The 18,234-nt window shown below is 38.0% G+C and overlaps 1 protein-coding gene across 5 annotated transcripts in view; it reads left to right on the forward strand.

Moving 5' to 3' along the window:
• MANBA (mannosidase beta) overlaps positions 1 to 18,234 on the forward strand; it is a 136,853-nt gene that overhangs the window by 63,644 nt on the left and 54,975 nt on the right. For all 5 annotated transcript variants that reach the window (XM_003899023.3, XM_021938670.2, XM_031664402.1 and 2 more), the window contains 2 exons: positions 6,337 to 6,512; positions 7,419 to 7,529. In XM_003899023.3, the coding sequence (XP_003899072.1) occupies positions 6,337 to 6,512; positions 7,419 to 7,529 (287 nt within the window). The remainder of the gene's footprint in view (positions 1 to 6,336; positions 6,513 to 7,418; positions 7,530 to 18,234) is intronic.

The raw sequence follows: 18,234 nt of genomic DNA on the forward strand, positions 1-18,234 counted from the left end.
TTGCTTGAATAATTTTTCCTCTGATTAGTCTCCTCATTGCTTGAGTAAATTTTCTTTGGAGCTTGCTAACTTATCCTTGTTCTAGGGAGCATTTTGCATTGGGTCTCTTTTGCCTTGATTTCATTTTCAAGGGTTTTGTGCTGCTGAGTAGGCAAGGAGATCTTGCTGCTTGGTGAAGAAGAGGGAAAACAGCTGTTTTAATGTGGGCCAGCATTTTTGGCTAAGGCAATGGTTAGCTCTTTGAAAAGCAGCTGCTTAAGTCCGTCCCATTATTCTGGCAGGAGTACAGGAAAATATCTTATGTTTGAATTTATAAATTCCATGGCTTGGTCATTTCAGTGTGGTGTCATTACTGTTTCTTTAAATGCACGTGACTACCTTTCCCTGCAGCTTTTCATATTCTATTAAAGATGGAGGAAGAGGAGAGCCTGCAAAAGGTGGAGCTGTGAGGAGCTCAGCAGGGCAAAGCTAATCCAGGCAGCTATTTTTGAATAGCTTTTCCCCGCAATGAGATGAAGCATCTTTTTCATCTACCAGTGTTTGCAGATTCATCCCTTGCTGACTTGAATCCCTTGCTGCCTCTGAACTTTCACTGCCCTGCTAGTCCTTATGGTTCCCGATGCCATCCTGTATTCTTAACTGTGACCCTTGGGTATATTTTGTCTTTCTAAGTACATTCAGAGAGTTAGAGACAGCATATTTGCCTTTTTGGATTGGGATATAATTTATAATGCCTGTCAAGGTTTGCAGACGGTAGTTATTCAAGAAATAGATTTCATTTGCTTGACAGAAATGCTCACATAACTATTTTAGTGCCCTCATCAGGTAGTTTAGGTTACAAAGATGCTATTTTGATAAGTATAGGAACTGTGGCACCATAAAAATATACATTTAGCAGAGGGTCAGACATATTATCTATGTTTGTAGATTTCAGTGTTCTTTCTTTTTTTACTTTGAGACAAAGTCTCAGGCTGTTGCACAGGCTGGAGTGTAGTGGAGCGAGCTCGGCTCACTTTAGCCTTGACCTCCTGGGCTCAAGCGATCCTCTCATCTCAGCCACTCAAGTAGCTGGGGCCACAGGCGTGTCACTACACCCAGCTAATTTAAAAATTATTTTTATAGATGGGGGTCTCATTATGTAGCCCAGGCTGGTCTCAAACCCCTGGGCTCAAGAGATCCTCCTGCCTCAGCCTCCCAAAGTGCTGGGACTATAGGCATGAGCCATGACACCTGGCCCATTTCAGTATTCTTTTTTACAGAGACCCTCTTATAAGAGGCTAACATTTTATTGTTACAGTGCCCCCAAATTCTTTGTTTTACATTGAATATATTCGACATTTGGCTTTAGGGCTCTGAAAGGCAAAAAGTACCTTTGCTTTTGCTTTTCCTCATTATTCATATACAAATGTCAATCATTGTGTACCTGCGAGTGTCATTCCTTTTGGTAGGCATCACTGCAAGAGGCTCATGGAAAATCGAGAGCACCAGAGTTAGGAAACCTGGACCCTTGGCCTGTCCATTGGCTCAGGAGGGAAATTCTGCAGTCAGGGCCTCAGAAACACCTGCAAAGTGACGAGAACATCTCCAAGTTTCTTCTACCTCGAACATTTTGTGGTTCTTTTCCTTTGTTTGTAAATTAGAATAGTCATTACCACCTAGTGAGGGTATAAGTGTGGAACAACCCAGTTTTTCTTGAAACTAGACATTACATGACTGGATGAAAACATTGATACTTGAGTCTTTATTACAATCAATTAAAGCAAGGCTTAGCGTATAGTTTGGGAGTATGTCTTCCTGTTACTTTTTGACACACTTGAAGTAATGTAACTGAGTCCTCTTATTTTTCTACTTTCTGTGTCTCTCCTTATACCTTTTTCTCCTAGACAACTGAATAAAGCTTTTTTTTTTGACCTTTCTTCCCCCCAACTACATCTTAGCAAAGGAGTAGACTGTATGAGAATATAAGAGGAAGCTGGCATATTTGAGAGGATTTTGAAGGCTGATGTACCGGACACATCTACGTGAGCTACAGTTGTCTTGTGATACTCTGAATGAAGGAGCAGCATACATTAATCTAGGCTATGTAGCTACTTACCCTTTCCACAAATTCCCATCCAGGTCAGACATGTTGTGCTCTTTGTTTTTTCTTTTTTTAAAGAACCCTCACTGAGTCATCTCTGGCAAAGCCTTAAAGTGAATCAGTGGTCAAAACCACATTCTCTGCCATCCTCTGGGTTGCCTTCCTGATTGAGATTATATGAACAAACTATAGAACTCAATCTCTTCTGCTTGGGCATAGGACATCAGCGAGAATACCAATAAGCCCTCAGGCCTGGGAGGGCCTCAAGACCTCAAATTGTAGAGAGGGCAGGCCAGCATTGCCTTTCCACCTGTTTTGATAAAGAATTCCTGTCCTCTTTGTGCCCAGAGTTGTTTAGTCAAAGTGAAGAGAGGATGCGGAACTTGGTGGTGTGATTGGAAGGATGAGCTCTGTAGGGGGTTCTAGAAGATATAGCAATCCTTCTTTCCTGCCCTCACCCCCAGTACTGCATCCATTTTTGAAATGATCTTGCATTTCACTTCAGGAGAGCTGGTGATGATAGGTGTTCTTCAGGAAATGGTGACTTAGTAATGCCAGGAGAGAGATAATAGGGAGCTGTATTCTAGAAATGGGGCTTAATTTATAAGATGGAGTTCTTCTTACCTTCAAATAGGATTATGCAATTTATAAATTTAATTTAGCAAGTGAAAGGGAGTAACCAAAGAACATCAGGAAAACTACTGGTTATTTAAGACTTTGCCCCTTGTGAACCTAAATTACCTATTTTCCATGTGCTGCTGGAAGGAAGGGGTTTACTCTATTTGAAAGAAGAGGAGAGGGGAAAAATATATTCTTAAGTATATCTGGTTATAACTTTGTAGGCTCATAGATCTTCATACTGTGTTTTTAATTCTACAACCTTAGTTTGTTCATTTAGTAGTGCTCAGGAGTGTTAACGGGTTATGCTTTGGAGGAGTGCAGGCTTGCTTGAGAACCTTCCAAGTTCAAAGCAAGAGAAACTGGGGAATTTTGCCAATGACCTTTGAGGACTGCATTGTTTGTTTTCCTGTCAGAGGCTGTCACTAACAGCTGATTCTCCTACCAAAGAAGAAGTAGCAGAAAACAACACAGGAGGCTGCTTGGTTGGTAGGAGGTGCTGAAAGGACATAACTAAAATCTTTAGGTGAATATTAAGGAGAAGTATATTCAAATTCAGCGTAAAGGGAGTCTTTACAATAGCCAAGCCTAGCACAAATGGGAAGGCTATTTTGTGAGACAGAGGTTTTTTGTCATTAGAGATATTTAAAGAAAGGTTAGAATGGCCTTTTGGGGGGGAATATTCTAGGGCAGGGATTAGCAAACTTTTTGTGTTAAGGATCATACAGTAAAACAGTTTAGGCATCTGTCACAACTACTCAACTCTATTGTTGTATTGCAAAGGCAACCAAAGACAATAAGTAAACAAATGAGCATGACTGTTATATTAGTCTGCTGTGGCTGCCCTAAGAAAATACCATAGGCAGAGTGACTTAAATAACAGAAGTTTATTTCTCACAGTTCTGGCAGCTGGGAAGTCCGAAATAAAGGTGCTGGCCAGTTTGGTTTCCAGTGAGGGCTCCCTTCCTGGCTTGCAGACAGATGCCTTCTTGCTATGTCCTCACATAGTAAAGAGAGAGACGGATATCTGTTTCTTCCTCTTCTTATAAGGCTGCAATCCTAACAGATTACTGCCCCATCCTTATTACTTCATAAAAAGCTGGAGGTTAGGGCTTCAACATATGCATTTTAGAGGAGGAGTCCCCATTTAGTCCACGGCATCTGTGTTCCAATTTTATTTATAATTTTATTTATAAAAACAAGAGGTGGGCTAGATTTGTCCCAAAGACCATAGTTTGATAACCTATTCAATAGAGGAAATTAAACACTGATGAGCCAGTAGACTAGCTGATCTGCCAGCTGACAGATTCAAAACCTGGAGGCTGTCGGTAAGTAACCTGCAAAATTAACTGGATCAGAACAAACCTAATTCAGGGCTCATTGACTAGTGTTTCTCAGAATAAATCATTTAATAAACAAAAATAGTTCTTAAGTCCAGGATTAATTTTACTTCGATGTGCATCAAATCTAATGGGAGATGCAAATGATAAACTGTGCTGGGGTCATCTTTAGAACAGGCCTGGTGTGGTCCTACAGTTGTAAACAGTGCCAGTTATAAAGTCTTTTGTCATTGACCAGCATACAAACCTAGCTTTTTTTTTTCTTTTGCAGCAAAGCCATGATTACTAATCTCTTTATTCATAGGAGACGGGTCTCTAAGGTATTTCTCAGATAGTAGCTTTCTCCCTCCCCTTCCTTTGGAGAAAAATGGAAGCCACTAAATAGGAACTCCTTCCATATTTTGCCACGAATCATAGAAACTTAAGTGCCTCTGCACAGTCACTGCTTTTCTCCGTTTTTTCTGTGGCAGCAAGGAATGAGAACCTTTTTTACTGACTCTAACCCCCTGTACCTCCAAGCTTTTTTGAGATTTCATCAACAGTTTCTTCTGCATAACTTTAAAAAGGGTCTCTTTTTCCACCCAGCTCTTGTCCCAAGTCTGTCCCATTGCTCTATCTTGTTTAAAAATAAAAACTAAACACAAATCCAATTCCAGAGACATTATATAAACAATGTAAATTTAACAGGAAATGGAGGACAGAGTCGTACTGCACATATATAAAACTCTTCTTCAAAACCCTTTTGAAGCATTCTGACAACCCCAAACTCCACACCCAAAGTTCATCCCTCATCTTTCTTCTTTCCATATAGCTCTCCTCTTCGGTCTTGTTTTCTCTTCTTTCTGATCAACACTCTGCCTCCTCTCTGTTCCTGGCTTTTCCAAGTGGCATTTTTGCACACAGAGAGATTTTATCTTTCTGCTTCTTTCATATTCATCCTGATATATCACTGTGCTGGGACCCTTAGCAATTCTTATAAAATGCAAATCTGATCACGTTCTTTGATGAAAAATCTTCAATGACTCTACATTGATCTGGGGTGAAATTGCCAAACTCCTCACCTGTTCGTCCTTTGGACACTGCTCAACTTTTCAATTATGCTGACCTCTCTCATCAATTTTGTTATTGCCCAAGTTTCCTTGTTATGGCATTCCTCTCTCTCACTCATGGGCCTTCACATGCTTCTGTATGCCTAGAATCCTTATCATCTTCCTCTGTACTTAGCTGAGGCATCCTTCTGGTCTCAGCTAGATACCACTTTCCATTGAAAGCGTTCCTTGGCCAGGCATGGTGGCTCATGTCTATAATCTCAGTGCTTTGGGAGGTGGAGGCTGGAGGATTGCTTGAGGCCAGGAGTTTAAGACTAACCTGGACAACAAAGTGAGACCTCATCTTTACAAAAAGTAAAAAAAAAAAAAAAAAATTAGCTAGGTGGGGTGGCACATGCCTGTAGTGCCAGCTGCTCAGAAGGCTGAGGCAGGAGGATTGCTTGAGGAGTTCAAAGCTGCAGTGAACTATGATCGTGCCACTGCTGGGGCAACAGAGTGAGACCCTGTGTCCAAAAAAAAAAAAAAAAAGAAAAAGCCTTCCTTCACCCTCTGTGTATTAGATGTGCTTTCTGACGTCCTGTTTTTATTTCTCAGGACAGCCTTTTATTTCTCCTGTCCTAATTATTACACTTTTGAATTTGTCTATAGACTCTTAGTTCATGAGAGTAGGGGCCATGTTTATCCTGGTCACCATTTAATTCCCATCATTTAGTGGAGTACGTGGCACATACAAAGTCCTCAGGAAATATTTTTTGTATAAATTATCTACATTTCAAGTATAACTTTATTTTTTCACATTTGATTAATTTTAATACATATAAATTTATGCATTACATAATTTTAAAACCCATTTACATTATAAAGTAAAAATACTGTTACTTTTCACTTAACTTTATAAAGTATTTTTACTTTATAAAAAGGAACAAATGTATATCATTCTTGGAAAATTTATTTTATCTTTCCATTTGTTATTTTCTGTTTATGCTCCATAAAGTTTTTATGACTTACAATCATAACATTTTTAGAGTGGAAGTCTATATAAAATACATCATTTTTGTTATTCTTCTTCAGAATGAAGGATTAAACTGAAGATTAAAAGAAAATTTCCACGAAGTTTTCATTACAACAGCATTGTGGAGCACTTACTGGGTTTGAAGCTGCTTTAGTCTTACCTTCAATGAATCCTGAGAAGTGCAGTGATAATGCTTAGCATTTTATATATTTTTTTCTTTTTCTTTTTATATTTTAGATAAGAGTGCCCAGGCGTGGAATCTGGAAATAGAGGCTACATTTGATGTTGTCAGCTCAAAGCCAGTTGGTGGTCAAGTGATCGTAGCCATCCCTAAGTTGCAAACACAACAGATGTACAACCTTGAACTTCAACCTGGGAAAAGGATTGTTGAGCTATTTTTGAACATTAGCAAGGTAAATGATGGTACTTCCTGAGAAGCAATGGATGAAAAGCAATACCTGTGCTAAAGAAAAGATTAGAAAGGAGGGACTAAGTATGAAAGAAAAATCTACTTTCTCTGCTTATATTTGTCGTTTTCTTCTCTATTTTTATTCTCTCATATGTTTTCTGGATGAGCTAAAGAATGATTTTCCCAAATTTTAAGATTAAGAAAATAGAGAATATATCATTAATTTGGCAATTCTTCCTCTCATTTTATTTTTATCATTATATTTTAATTTTCTGTAGTATTTGTAGTATCCTGAAGCCAAAATACATTCTATGGATTATATTTAAATAGCAGTGATTATTTTTGGTACTTGCCAATTATTTTAATTATTGATACTTATATTCTACTTGCATAATTTTAATTCTAAACTCATGATCTTTCATACGTCAAGATAGAATGGATTATTTTTATCTTTTCTTTTTCCTTTTTCTATTCGTCTAATTAATAATTGTGTACTGAAAAAGATGGAGCAAAATAACATTCAGTAGCTGTTGAGATAAAGTAAGAACTCAAAATGATTTTTAGTTTTTGACTTGAAAGAAGAGTCAACTTCAAAGTCCCATTCTAAGTGTTAAGAACGTGGAATAAATGTAAGTTTGGTGTTAGAGACAGGAAGAGTGGTTTTTCTGAACACTCATGTTATTTTGTTCTTTCCTTTTGCTTTTGATGTATTGATACATGCTACATTCCTAACATGCTGATTTTTAAATATTATCAATGAATTGGTGTGACTTGGCATAATATAAGTAGGGAGATTTACATTATTTTAGAACCTAGAGTTTTGTACTTGACTATATGAGAAATCGATGTGATGCTTTGAATCTTTTTTGCTGAAAATATGACATATTAGAGTGACTAATTTTCTTAAAAGAATATTACTGTAGAAACTTGGTGGCCTCATGGACATGGAAACCAGACTGGGTACAACATGACTATTCTTTTTGAACTGGATGGAGGCTTAAATATCGAAAAATCAGCTAAGGTAAGTAAGTAATTTAAAATATTTTGTGAAATAATTATATTTCTTTTAGAAATAGTAATACAGAGCTTCATGGGAAAAGAAGAAACTATCAAAACTCTTATGTCCCCACCCGTCAGAGACAATTTCTAGTAACAGCATTCAAAAGCTTCTCTCTGTGTGTATATATACATATATATATATATATTTTTTTTCTTTTCAAAAAAATTTTTTTTTGAGACAGTCTCGCTCTTTCCCCCAGGCTGGAGTGCAATGGCACAATCTCGGCTCACTGCAACCTCCACCTCCCAGGTTCAAGCAATTATGCTGCCTCAGCCTCCCGAGTAGCTGGGATTACAGGCAGGTGCCACCACGCCCAGCTAACTTTTGTATTTTTAGTAGAGATAGGGTTTCGCCATGTTGACCAGGCTGGTCTCGAACTCCTGATATCAAGTGATGCACCGCCTTGGCCTCCCAGAGTGCTGGGATTACAGGCATGAGCCACTGTGCCCGGCCTTATATTTCTAAATGGATCATGCTTTAGATATTATTTTGTCAATAAGGAGTCTCCTGCTATGATTTAAAATTGTACCTTATATCAAAATAATACATGTGTAATTTCAAAACTCAAATATTACTAGAAAGTTTATATGAAGAATAAGACCCCTTGCCCAACACTTCCTATTCCTACTTCTTACTCCTCAGAACCAATAATTTTTAACTTTTATTTATTTCCTCTGACATTCTTCTTCATTTTTCTAAATAGATGCTTCTACTGGTGTTTTCTGATTTTTCAGTTTTACCCATTTTAGGATATAGCACTAGGAATTGGAAAGAACTGCACTTTGTTATGTATTAGCTATAGGCTACTTACTTAATCTCAAAATATGTAAAATCAGGACAATAAAAACGAGATGGCTTGGATATGGCTTATGAGAGTCATGGCATGTAGTTAGTAGAGACAGTATTAACCCTCTTCAAAGATCTCCTCCTCTCCCGGACACCAGCTTCGGTGTTTACAGTTGGCTGGTGTCATCCCTCATATTTGGTGTTGCCTCTCCTGTGGGCCAGACAACATGCTAAGGGTGGAGATATGTCCTTCAGGAGTGCATTTTCTGTTTTTCTTTTGTTCAGTCATGCTGTGTATTTTCTGAGACACTGAATGTGTGTGTGTGTGTGTGTGTGTGTGTGTGTGTGCGTGCGCGCGCGCACGCGCATGCGCGGAGTTATGTACAGGGAGAACATCCTGGACCCATCTTAAGGGCCAAAGCATTCACTCTTATTGTAACCCTCTTGGCTGAGAGGATGTGTGCTGTCTCACACAGTGAGTTTGTTGTGTGTTGTTTTCATGAAAATGTAAAAAATAATGAGTCATTCCAACTTACTACAGAGAACGAAGAGGAACTTCTGCCTTTTTCTAAAGGAAATAATTCTTTCTTTCAGGCTAATATGATTATATTATTGTTCAGTACACATAAAGATGCCAACCTTTGAATCAAGCAGTAACAGGAGTGAAGGAGGATGTAACTGCCCCACTGCTTGAGTTAATGCATGTGTGTGAAATGTGCTCTTTGGCTGTGGCTGCTGTAGATTTGCTATTTTTGAGGCTGATTCATTCAGTACATACTTAGGGCACACCTACTGTGTTTTGGCTATTTTGCTAGGTCCTGGTGATAGAGCTGTGACTAAGACACTGCTTCTGTTTCTCTTTGAGACCTTAGTAGAGCTAATAATCTGATTGGGAAGTTAAAATCATTAAATGAGCCATTGGAATAAATTAGCACTCTAGAGATGTAGAGAGTGCCATTGAAGTACAGAGCAGGGGCATTCTGGGAAGATTCCCAGAGCCTGTGTCCTGAGGGATAAGTAGAATTTGGCCAAGTAATGTAGCAAAGAGGCAGAGGGAGAAGAATGTGAGGGCCCAAGGACTAGAAAGGATGTTGCATGTTTGTGCAAGTGAAAGAAATTTCAATGCAGCTGAGGTTGAGTTTGAAGTTGAAGAACGAGATGGTGTTGTAAAAGTAGCTAGGACAAGGTCCTGCAGGGCCTAATGAGCCACATGAAGGAACAAGCACTGATGATGTGGGGGTGGGAAAAAAGGAGTTAAGAATGGTTCCTCAGTTGCTGGTTTGGGCTGCTGAACAGATGGCAACTCTGTTCATTGAGTTAAATTACTCAGAAAGAAGAGAAGGTTTGGGGGAAGGGGTTGGGTGGAAATTATTTCAGTGTTAGATGTGTTTTGTGTGGAGTGACTGAGAGACACCCAAGGAATAATGTTTGGTGGGTGTTTCATTAGATAGGTCTTAAGCTTAGGGATTGCATCTGGGTTAAGGATATAGATGTGTAAGTCAGCAGAATGTAGATAATTGTAGCCATGGTAGTGGATGAAATACCTCAGGGATGGCACAGAGAAAAGAGCTAGGACAGAACCCCAGTCAGTCATAATAAGTAAAGTTGGGGTTTGGGGAGAAGCCTGTAGAAGAATCTAAGAAGGAATGGTTGACAAGGTGGAGGGAAAACCAATTTGAGTGGGGAGTCACAGAAACCAGAGGGAAAGAGTGTTTTAAGAAACAAAGAATGTTCAGAGTCTTGAATGCTGCAAGGGAGCTCAAGTTAGAAAAGAATTGAGAAAGATCCTTTAGATTTGGTGGCAAGGAGATTACTGGTCACCTTGATCAGCATGGAAATCAAATTGTAGTGGGTTGAGGAATGACTCAAGGAAGTAAAGACGGTGAATATAGGCAACTCTTCTGAAAATATCTGATTGGAAACTATGCCTAAACCAGTTGGTGATGGTGGCCAGTTGGGATCAGATTGGCTACACATAGGCAACTGAACAAATAAGTAAATATATTGAAGTGGTGAAAGCCAGCCTTTTCATGAATGGAGAAAGATGGTATCAACATAGAAAGGGGGAAAGCTACAATGGATTCGAACTGGAGCTAATAGTATGAAGTCATGATTTTCAGTATGTGTAGACAGAGAAAGAAATGTCCATGTAAATGCATGTGTATGTGTGGGTAGACACACACACACACACACACACTCATATTTCCTAGCTCTTTTCACATATTTCCTAATCCTTTCTCAGAGCACCTGGGAAGAGTGGCTCTCTAGTAGCAGTGAATGGATTTAGGACCCATATCTTGATCTAGAATACCACTCTGTGCTAAAAGCAATCAGGGCTCTTTAGAGAAATGACTGATTCTCGAGCTGGAGCCTGCAATATCTTGCTGTTCCAGAAAGTAAGGAGGTACTCAATAATAATGTGACACATTGAAAAGACACAAGGGCCTTCAATCTTCAGTCTTCAATCTACTATAATCTTCAAAAATGTCAAGGGAAGATTGAGGAACTGTTCCACATTGGAAGAGACTATGTACGAACTGGGTGCAGTGCAGTGATCTTTTTTGTCATAATGTTATTGGGGCAACTGATGAAAACTTGAATGGGGGGGTCTCTGGGTGATGGTCATATAGGAGTTCTTTGTATTACTGTTGCAACTTTATTACAAGTTTGCAATGGTTTCAACATAGAAAAGGATACCATTATGAGAATGAAAAGCAGCAGCAAAATCCTGATGGGAAGGGGCTGGTAGCGAGGGAAAGACTAAAAAGAGTTAGAAAGCAGGGAGGCAGTTGAGAGGGCAAGGTCTCTGCGAGGTAGGAAATAAGAACAGGATGGATTCGCTTTGGGATGAGGGGCTCTGTTTGAGTTGTAACAGTGGTGAAAGGTAACACATGGGAGGGAAGGATGCAACTTGAGGATGGAGGTAATTTTGAAGCTCTCTAGGACCACTTAAAGTATATTTTCTTTCTATAAGACTTGCAAACTCTTTTGTCAGTGGAGTTTTAGGGTGAAAAAGTAAACATGAGAAAGAAAGCTAGGGAGTTTTGGTCAAATAACGTTTTATTTTTTATTTATTGTGACATATAACACATACAGAAAAATACACAAGCCATAAGTGAAAAGCTTAATGAGTTATGAGAAAATGAACACTCGTGTAACTGTCATCCTGTTCAAGAAACAGAACATTAATTACTAGCACTTCACACCTCAAACTCCCCCCTCCCTTCTGTGAGCCTCCCCAGTAATGACCCCTGTTTCCTTCCCAAAGATCCACTGTCCTGACATCCATCACTAGGTTACTTTTGTCTGTTTTTGAATTTCATGTACATGGAACCATATAGCATGTATTCTTTAGTGTGTGGCTAATTTGGCTCAACATTATGTTTTTGACATTTAGATATAGTAGTGCCTCCTTATCTGTGGTTTCAGTTACCCGTAGTCAGCTGTGGTCTGAAAATACTAAATGGAAAACTCCAGAAATAAGCAATTCGTGAGTTTTAAATTGCTCACTGTTCTGTGTAGCATGATGGAATCTCGTGCTGTCCTGCCCTGTCTTGTCCAGGACATGAATCATTGCTTTGTTGAGCTTATCCTTGCTGTATACATTATCCACCTGTTAGTCGCTTAGCAGCCTTCTCCTTTATCAGATGGAAAAAATCATAGTATATATGGGGTTCAGTACTATCTGCAGTTTCAGGCACCTACTGGGGGTCTTGGAGTGTATCCCCTGTAGATAAGGGGGGACTGCTGTTTGTTGTTCTGTGTAACTGTAGTTTGTCTATTTAAGTTGTGTAAGATTTTATTATACTGCACATTTTGCTGTTGCAATTTGAGTAATTGCCAGTTTTGGCTATGCCAAGTAATGCTGCTGTGAACATTACTGATATAACGTTTGGAGCACATACGCCCCCAGTGGCCTATCTGCTGGGAGTGGAATTGCATGATTATGGAGGATGCCTGAGTTCAGCTTTTTCGGTTATGCTAAACTGCCATCCAAAGTGGTTATATGAGACTTGCCTAGGCTCCTCATGCTCACCAGCACTTAGTACTGTGTCAGGCTGAACATTGAACACTGTTTTCTCATCATCAGCCCCTCCTTATCTCACCTCTGTTGCTCTTGTTTCCTGATGGCTTTATTGTTACCATGGGCTTGCTTATGCAAAAATAATTCTATTTTAAATATACCTCATTGAAATCCATCTTGCTTCAGTTTTATATCTTTCTTTCTTGCCTCTCCTCTTCCATTGAGCTGAGAAACGTGTTTAGGATTTCTTTTTTTTTTTTTAAACTGAGTGTATCACCAGCATATTTGACTCAGACAAAAGGTCCGCGGGAAGTTACAGATTTTGAATGCAGCCCATACAGCAGAAATGTATGGAATCATGAAAAGAATGCAGGCACTCGAGAGAGAGGAAAGTGCTGACTACATTTCTTTGTGAACATGGCAGAATATTTTGATGACTGAGATTTTCTTATGTTGAGTGACATTGGGGAAAATGGTTTAAGCAAGAAGGGAGGTCATGTATTGAAAAAATGTCAACAGGCAATTTAAACATTAATAAATAACAAGATAAAAAATAAATGTTGGGATATCATAAATTCTGCCAAAGAAATCATTGCATGAGGGACCTTAGAACGTGAGTCTGGGAGAGTTAGCTTTATCAGTTTGGGAAACCAAATTGATTTTTTAACAAAAGAAAAAGTTTTGTGTTTTAAGTGGGAATGGGAGAGGATACTCTGGGTAAATGGAATAAAAAATCTGACCAATCAGTTTTTCCCATTTTCTTCCCAGGTTAACTCAGTGTTTTTATCCTACTAATTGATTGTACTGAATTGACTGGGTAACATGTTTTAATGAACTAATACGTATTTTTGAATGCTTATTATGACTTGCCTTTATGGAAAAACAGGAAACCAATTAGTTGATATTTCTCTTACACATAATTGATTTTATAAGAATTTCCCAGGTATTCTATGTATAAGGTATCGTTTTGCCAAAAGCAACAGAAGGCTGTTGCTGTGTACATTTGATCCTGGGATCGAGATTCTCCAATGAAATTATTGTAGGAAAATAGATGTAATAATAGGTATTCTATAATCAACTAAAACTTGTATTTCATAGTTCCCAAGCCAGAAGAGGTGAATGATTGTCCGTGGCTATTACAATTACAAAAACAATTGGGAGTTTTTTTTCTTTTACAGTGTTTTTTTTTTTTTTTTTCAATGTCACTTCGTTGTTTGTTTTTTAAATTCCTGTCTTCATCTTTGCAAATTCCACAGGGCAAAAAACCAATGTAATACAAGTGGAATTTTTTCTAAGTGCTACTTTTGGCTCTCTAAAGACCTTAAAAGTACATAGCCAAATAATATGGAATTAAGAATAATCAAGGTGTATTTTTGTATTGAGAGGGCACAGAGATTATGAAATGTGTCTCTTTCTGTATTAGGTTTCTAGGTCTATCATTACAAATTACTATAAACTGAGTATCTTAAAATTTATTTTCTCACAGTCTTGGAGGCTGGAGTCCAAAATCAAGATGTTGGCAGAGCCGTGTTCCTTCCAAAGGTTCTGGGAAAGAATTCTTCCTTGCCCCTTCCAGCTTCTCATCATTGCTGGCAATCCTTGACTTGTAGATGCATCACTCTGATCTCTGTCTCCACCATCATATAGCTTTCTCCTTGTGTGTGTCTCTTGTTTCCTTTTCTTATAACTACACCAGTCATTGGGTTAGGGCCCAGTATGACCTCATTTTAACAAAACTAAATATATTTGCAAAGACCTTATTTCCAAATAAGGTTACATTTTTGGGTGGACATGCATTTTGGGGGGACACTGTTCAACCCAGTGCACTGTCCTTTTGGCCTTTTCCTTGTCAGAAGTTTTATTAAAGATTTCCAAGATGGCTATAGGCAGTGGCTTCCTCAGGTGGGCCATAGGAGCAGTTAGCCCTAGGTGCAGACAGTAAGTGGGTGCCTTGTGTATAGACTATCCATTGGCCTGTTTTTCATTATTACTATATACTGGCAATTCTATTAATAAATAATGCCAGTGATAGAATACTTCTGTTACCCTCTCCCTCTCCCAGTCATATACTGGTCTAAGTTTTATCTGTGTGTTTGGTTATTCTTGAATGTTAATAATATACATGTATGCTTAGATTTAGCACACTTTTATTACTAGTCCTCTAATAGACTTTATATTCTACATAAAAGTTAATTTGGAGTTTTTTTTTTTTTTTTTTTTTTTTTTTGAGACAGAGTTGTCTCTTTTTGCCCACACTGGAGTACAATGGCATGATCTCGGCTCATCGCAACCTCTGCCTCCCAGGTTCAAGAGATTCTCTTGCCTCAGCCTCCTGAGTAACTGGGATTACAGGCATGCACTATCATGCCCGGCTAATTTTTGTATTTTTAGTAGAGACGAGGTTTCTCCGTGTTGGTCAGGCTGGTCTCAAACTCCCGACCTCAAGTGATCCTCCCACCTCTGCCTCCCAAAGTGCTGGGATTACAGGCGTGAGCCACCTCACCTGGCCTGGAGTACTCTTAGTTATACAGTCATTCCCAGATACATGAAGATTCAACTTCATGCAGTCATTTTGAAAACAAATTTATAGCAGTTTGGAATTGTTTGAGCTTGCTTTGAACACAGTTTGCGCCTCCATTCCCTGTCCTATACATGCCTGTGTTTAAAAGCATTACAGATTAGAAATAAACACCAATAGCACAGTGATTCTAAAAAAGGAGAAACTCAACATAAGTTACTTCAATTTGATGTGATCTCTTGGAGTTATTTTTATGCTTTAAATTTACAATTGAGAAAGCTATGGATTCTGAGGTGTAATGTGTAATATTTTGCTTGGTAAGTGCATGTTTTAGTTAATGTGTGAAATATATTCTACTAATTTTAATGGTGTCTTTAGAATTGAAATTTATTCTTTTAAATTTGTTGTTTTAAAACTAAAGAAAGAGTCAAACTAAAGCATGACATCAGTGGTATGCTTTAGTAGGGGGTGGCAGATATTGAAAAAAATACTTTGGAATTATTATTATTATTTTGTTGTTTTTAGAGGCAGGGGCTCACTCTGTCACCCAGGCTGCTCATAGCTCACTGCAGCTTTGAACTTCTGGGCCCCCGTGATCCTCCTACCTTATCCTCCTAAGTAGCTAGGACTACTACAGGCACATGCTACCATGCCTTGCCTATTTTATTTTTCTAGAGATGGGGAGCAGTTAGCTGTAGGTGCAGACAGTAAGTGGGTGTTGCAACACAGCCTGCCATGCTGCCCAGGCTGGTCTCGCACTCCTGTCCAAAAGCAATCTTCCCACCTCAGCTTCCCAAAGTGTTGAGGTTATAGGCATGAGCCACTGCCTGGCTGGAATTCTTTTTGACAGCACTCTGGACACTTTAAACAGAGATCAAATGTGTGAATTGGTCAGATAGGCCTATATTGAAGGTGGCAGAGTGGAAATAAAGAAGTCATGCTTACATTTCTGGAAACAGAGATCAAATGTGTGAATTGGTCATATAGAAGGTGGTAGAATGGAAATAAAGGAGTCATTCTCATATTTCCAGAAAAACTGCTGCAGAATGCACAGAAAATAGCTTCAAGGAATGGGATTATTATTTCATAAACCTCTGCCATCGTCCAGGATAAAAGATGCTGCGTATGTGGCCAGTATTCACTGTGGAGTTCATGCAAAAATCAAAGAAATTAATCCCAAAAAATATTTCAGCCTCTTGGAAATTATTCTCTGAGCCTTGTGGAATTTGCTTTTTTGGAAACTTTTTTCCTGTGTGATTTTTTTATTAGAACTTTGGAAAAATTGTATTCATTCTTTCTCATCTCACCTCATTGATGGGAAAAGCTGCAGAAAATCTTCCCTAGACAAGATGGAAGGTTCATTATGAAGCTGGGTCACTGTAGAAAAATTTTGAAAAGTTATCTCAACTTTGAAGTACCATGTAATCCAAAGAAAATGTGAACACATGAATCAGCTCAGATATTTCACTCTGCTGTATGCAGTTCTCTCTTTGGAATTATCTTTTTTCCAATGTAGTTTTAGATGACATTAATCACATACAAAAATATTTGCAAATAGTCAGACTCTATCTTGAACAATGTACAGTGAAATTCCCAACTTTACAAGCCTTCTTTGAAGACTTTGAAGGTAAGTGCACAGAAATTTTGGTGAAGCCTATTTCCTGTGTAACAACAAAATATGAGGAAATCGACATTTACGTAGAAAAAAGAATCAAATTTTGAAGAAGAGTGCCAGGAGAAACAACAAAGAGTTGCTGGTTTTCCATAGCTCAGAGAAATCTACCTAGCAATGCCAAACACCCCAATTGTTGTCCCTGAGAACTGGACACTTGTTCTACAGCAGTGAATCAAATAGTATCTGTGTTCACAATCATTTTCTGTGATTTTACAGAAGAAATACTTGAGAAGTGGGATTTTTTTTTTTTAATACCTCAGAGGCATTTGTAAGTAGTTTGAACGAAAGTCAAAAGAACAAAGGCATGGATATGACTGCATTTTTTGGAGTTGAATGTGATGTGGGATTTTTATGAATCTCTACCAAACTTATTTTGTTTAATACTTTTCTAAAATATTTGCATATCTCTGGCCTCATCTGGAAGAACATTTCTGAGTTAAAATTAACAAAAGGTATTTTTCCATCAGCTATGACAAATGAATCAAATATTGAACATGTATGTCCAAAGAAGATCAATTTTGAGAAAGCTGTTGACAGATTTTTAGAAGGTAAGGCTGAAAATAGCAAATGTTATTATTTCTTACTATAGCATACCATTAGGTATGTTATTCCCTTTATGAGTTTATTAAATATATTAATATAATCAGAACTTGAATCTATTAACTTTTCCTTTTTTGGACTCTAATATTGGTTTTACCTTTTAAAAAACTGGCATGATTATGCAAAGTTCAGTGAAAGAAAGTTTTTAATGTCTACATTCTTTTCTGGACATTCTTTTCTGGAATTATCATTATTCATTTCATTTCATTACTTCTATTGAAAATAACTTTGTCATATAGAAGAGGAGGTCTTAAAAAGTGATCCTATCTGGTGTCAGATGTACTAGATACACATCTGGCTACAAGGATAGATAACTGTGCCAATGTTAATGTTAATCTGTTAACTTCTGGTTGTGCTGTCTGCAAATTGCAAGGGCACAACCAAGTTATGTCTCTTGTGTCATCCTGCAGGGACCTGGTTGACAAGAGCTATTTGTGGAGACCCAGAGCTTGTTTTCTCAATACTTTTACACGCTGGAGCACTTTCAGAACAAAGACAGAAATGCAGTGTTTGGTTGTGTCTTAAAATATATGTAAAAGGATTTTAGCAGGTTTGACATTTGACAACGTTTAGAAATAAGTGGGTTTCTTTTTAAGAAGAAAATGGCCCTTTTGAAAATCTAGTGATGCTATTACAGCTTTTTAAGTATCTGATTACAAACAGCTGAGAAGCGGCCTTGGGCTTATGAATCAATGATTCATTACATATCATCTGTTTGGTCTGCCAGAGAAAGAAATTTGAGGAGTACCGTGTTTATCAGTCACGTACCTCTTAAGCCCTTTAGTTCAGATATCCTTAATTCTTGTTTGAAAGAATGCATTCAACTATCCTGCACTTTTAAAGTTAATCCTTCTATTTTGAAAAGGAAATGTTTATAAAGTTAATAAAAATACAGATTTAGTGAGGAATTAATAGAAACTTCAAAAATAGATAAAAATTTAGAAGTTAAAATTTTTAATTTTCAAACTGCCCGACTTACACATTTTTTAGTTTCTTAGGTATTTATACCTTTTTCATACCGTTAGACAATAATTTGCTTTGTTGGACTCTTTAAAAAATTTTA

The sequence above is a fragment of the Papio anubis genome, chromosome 3 (assembly GCF_008728515.1).
Source record: "Papio anubis isolate 15944 chromosome 3, Panubis1.0, whole genome shotgun sequence".
NCBI lineage: Eukaryota > Metazoa > Chordata > Mammalia > Primates > Cercopithecidae > Papio > Papio anubis.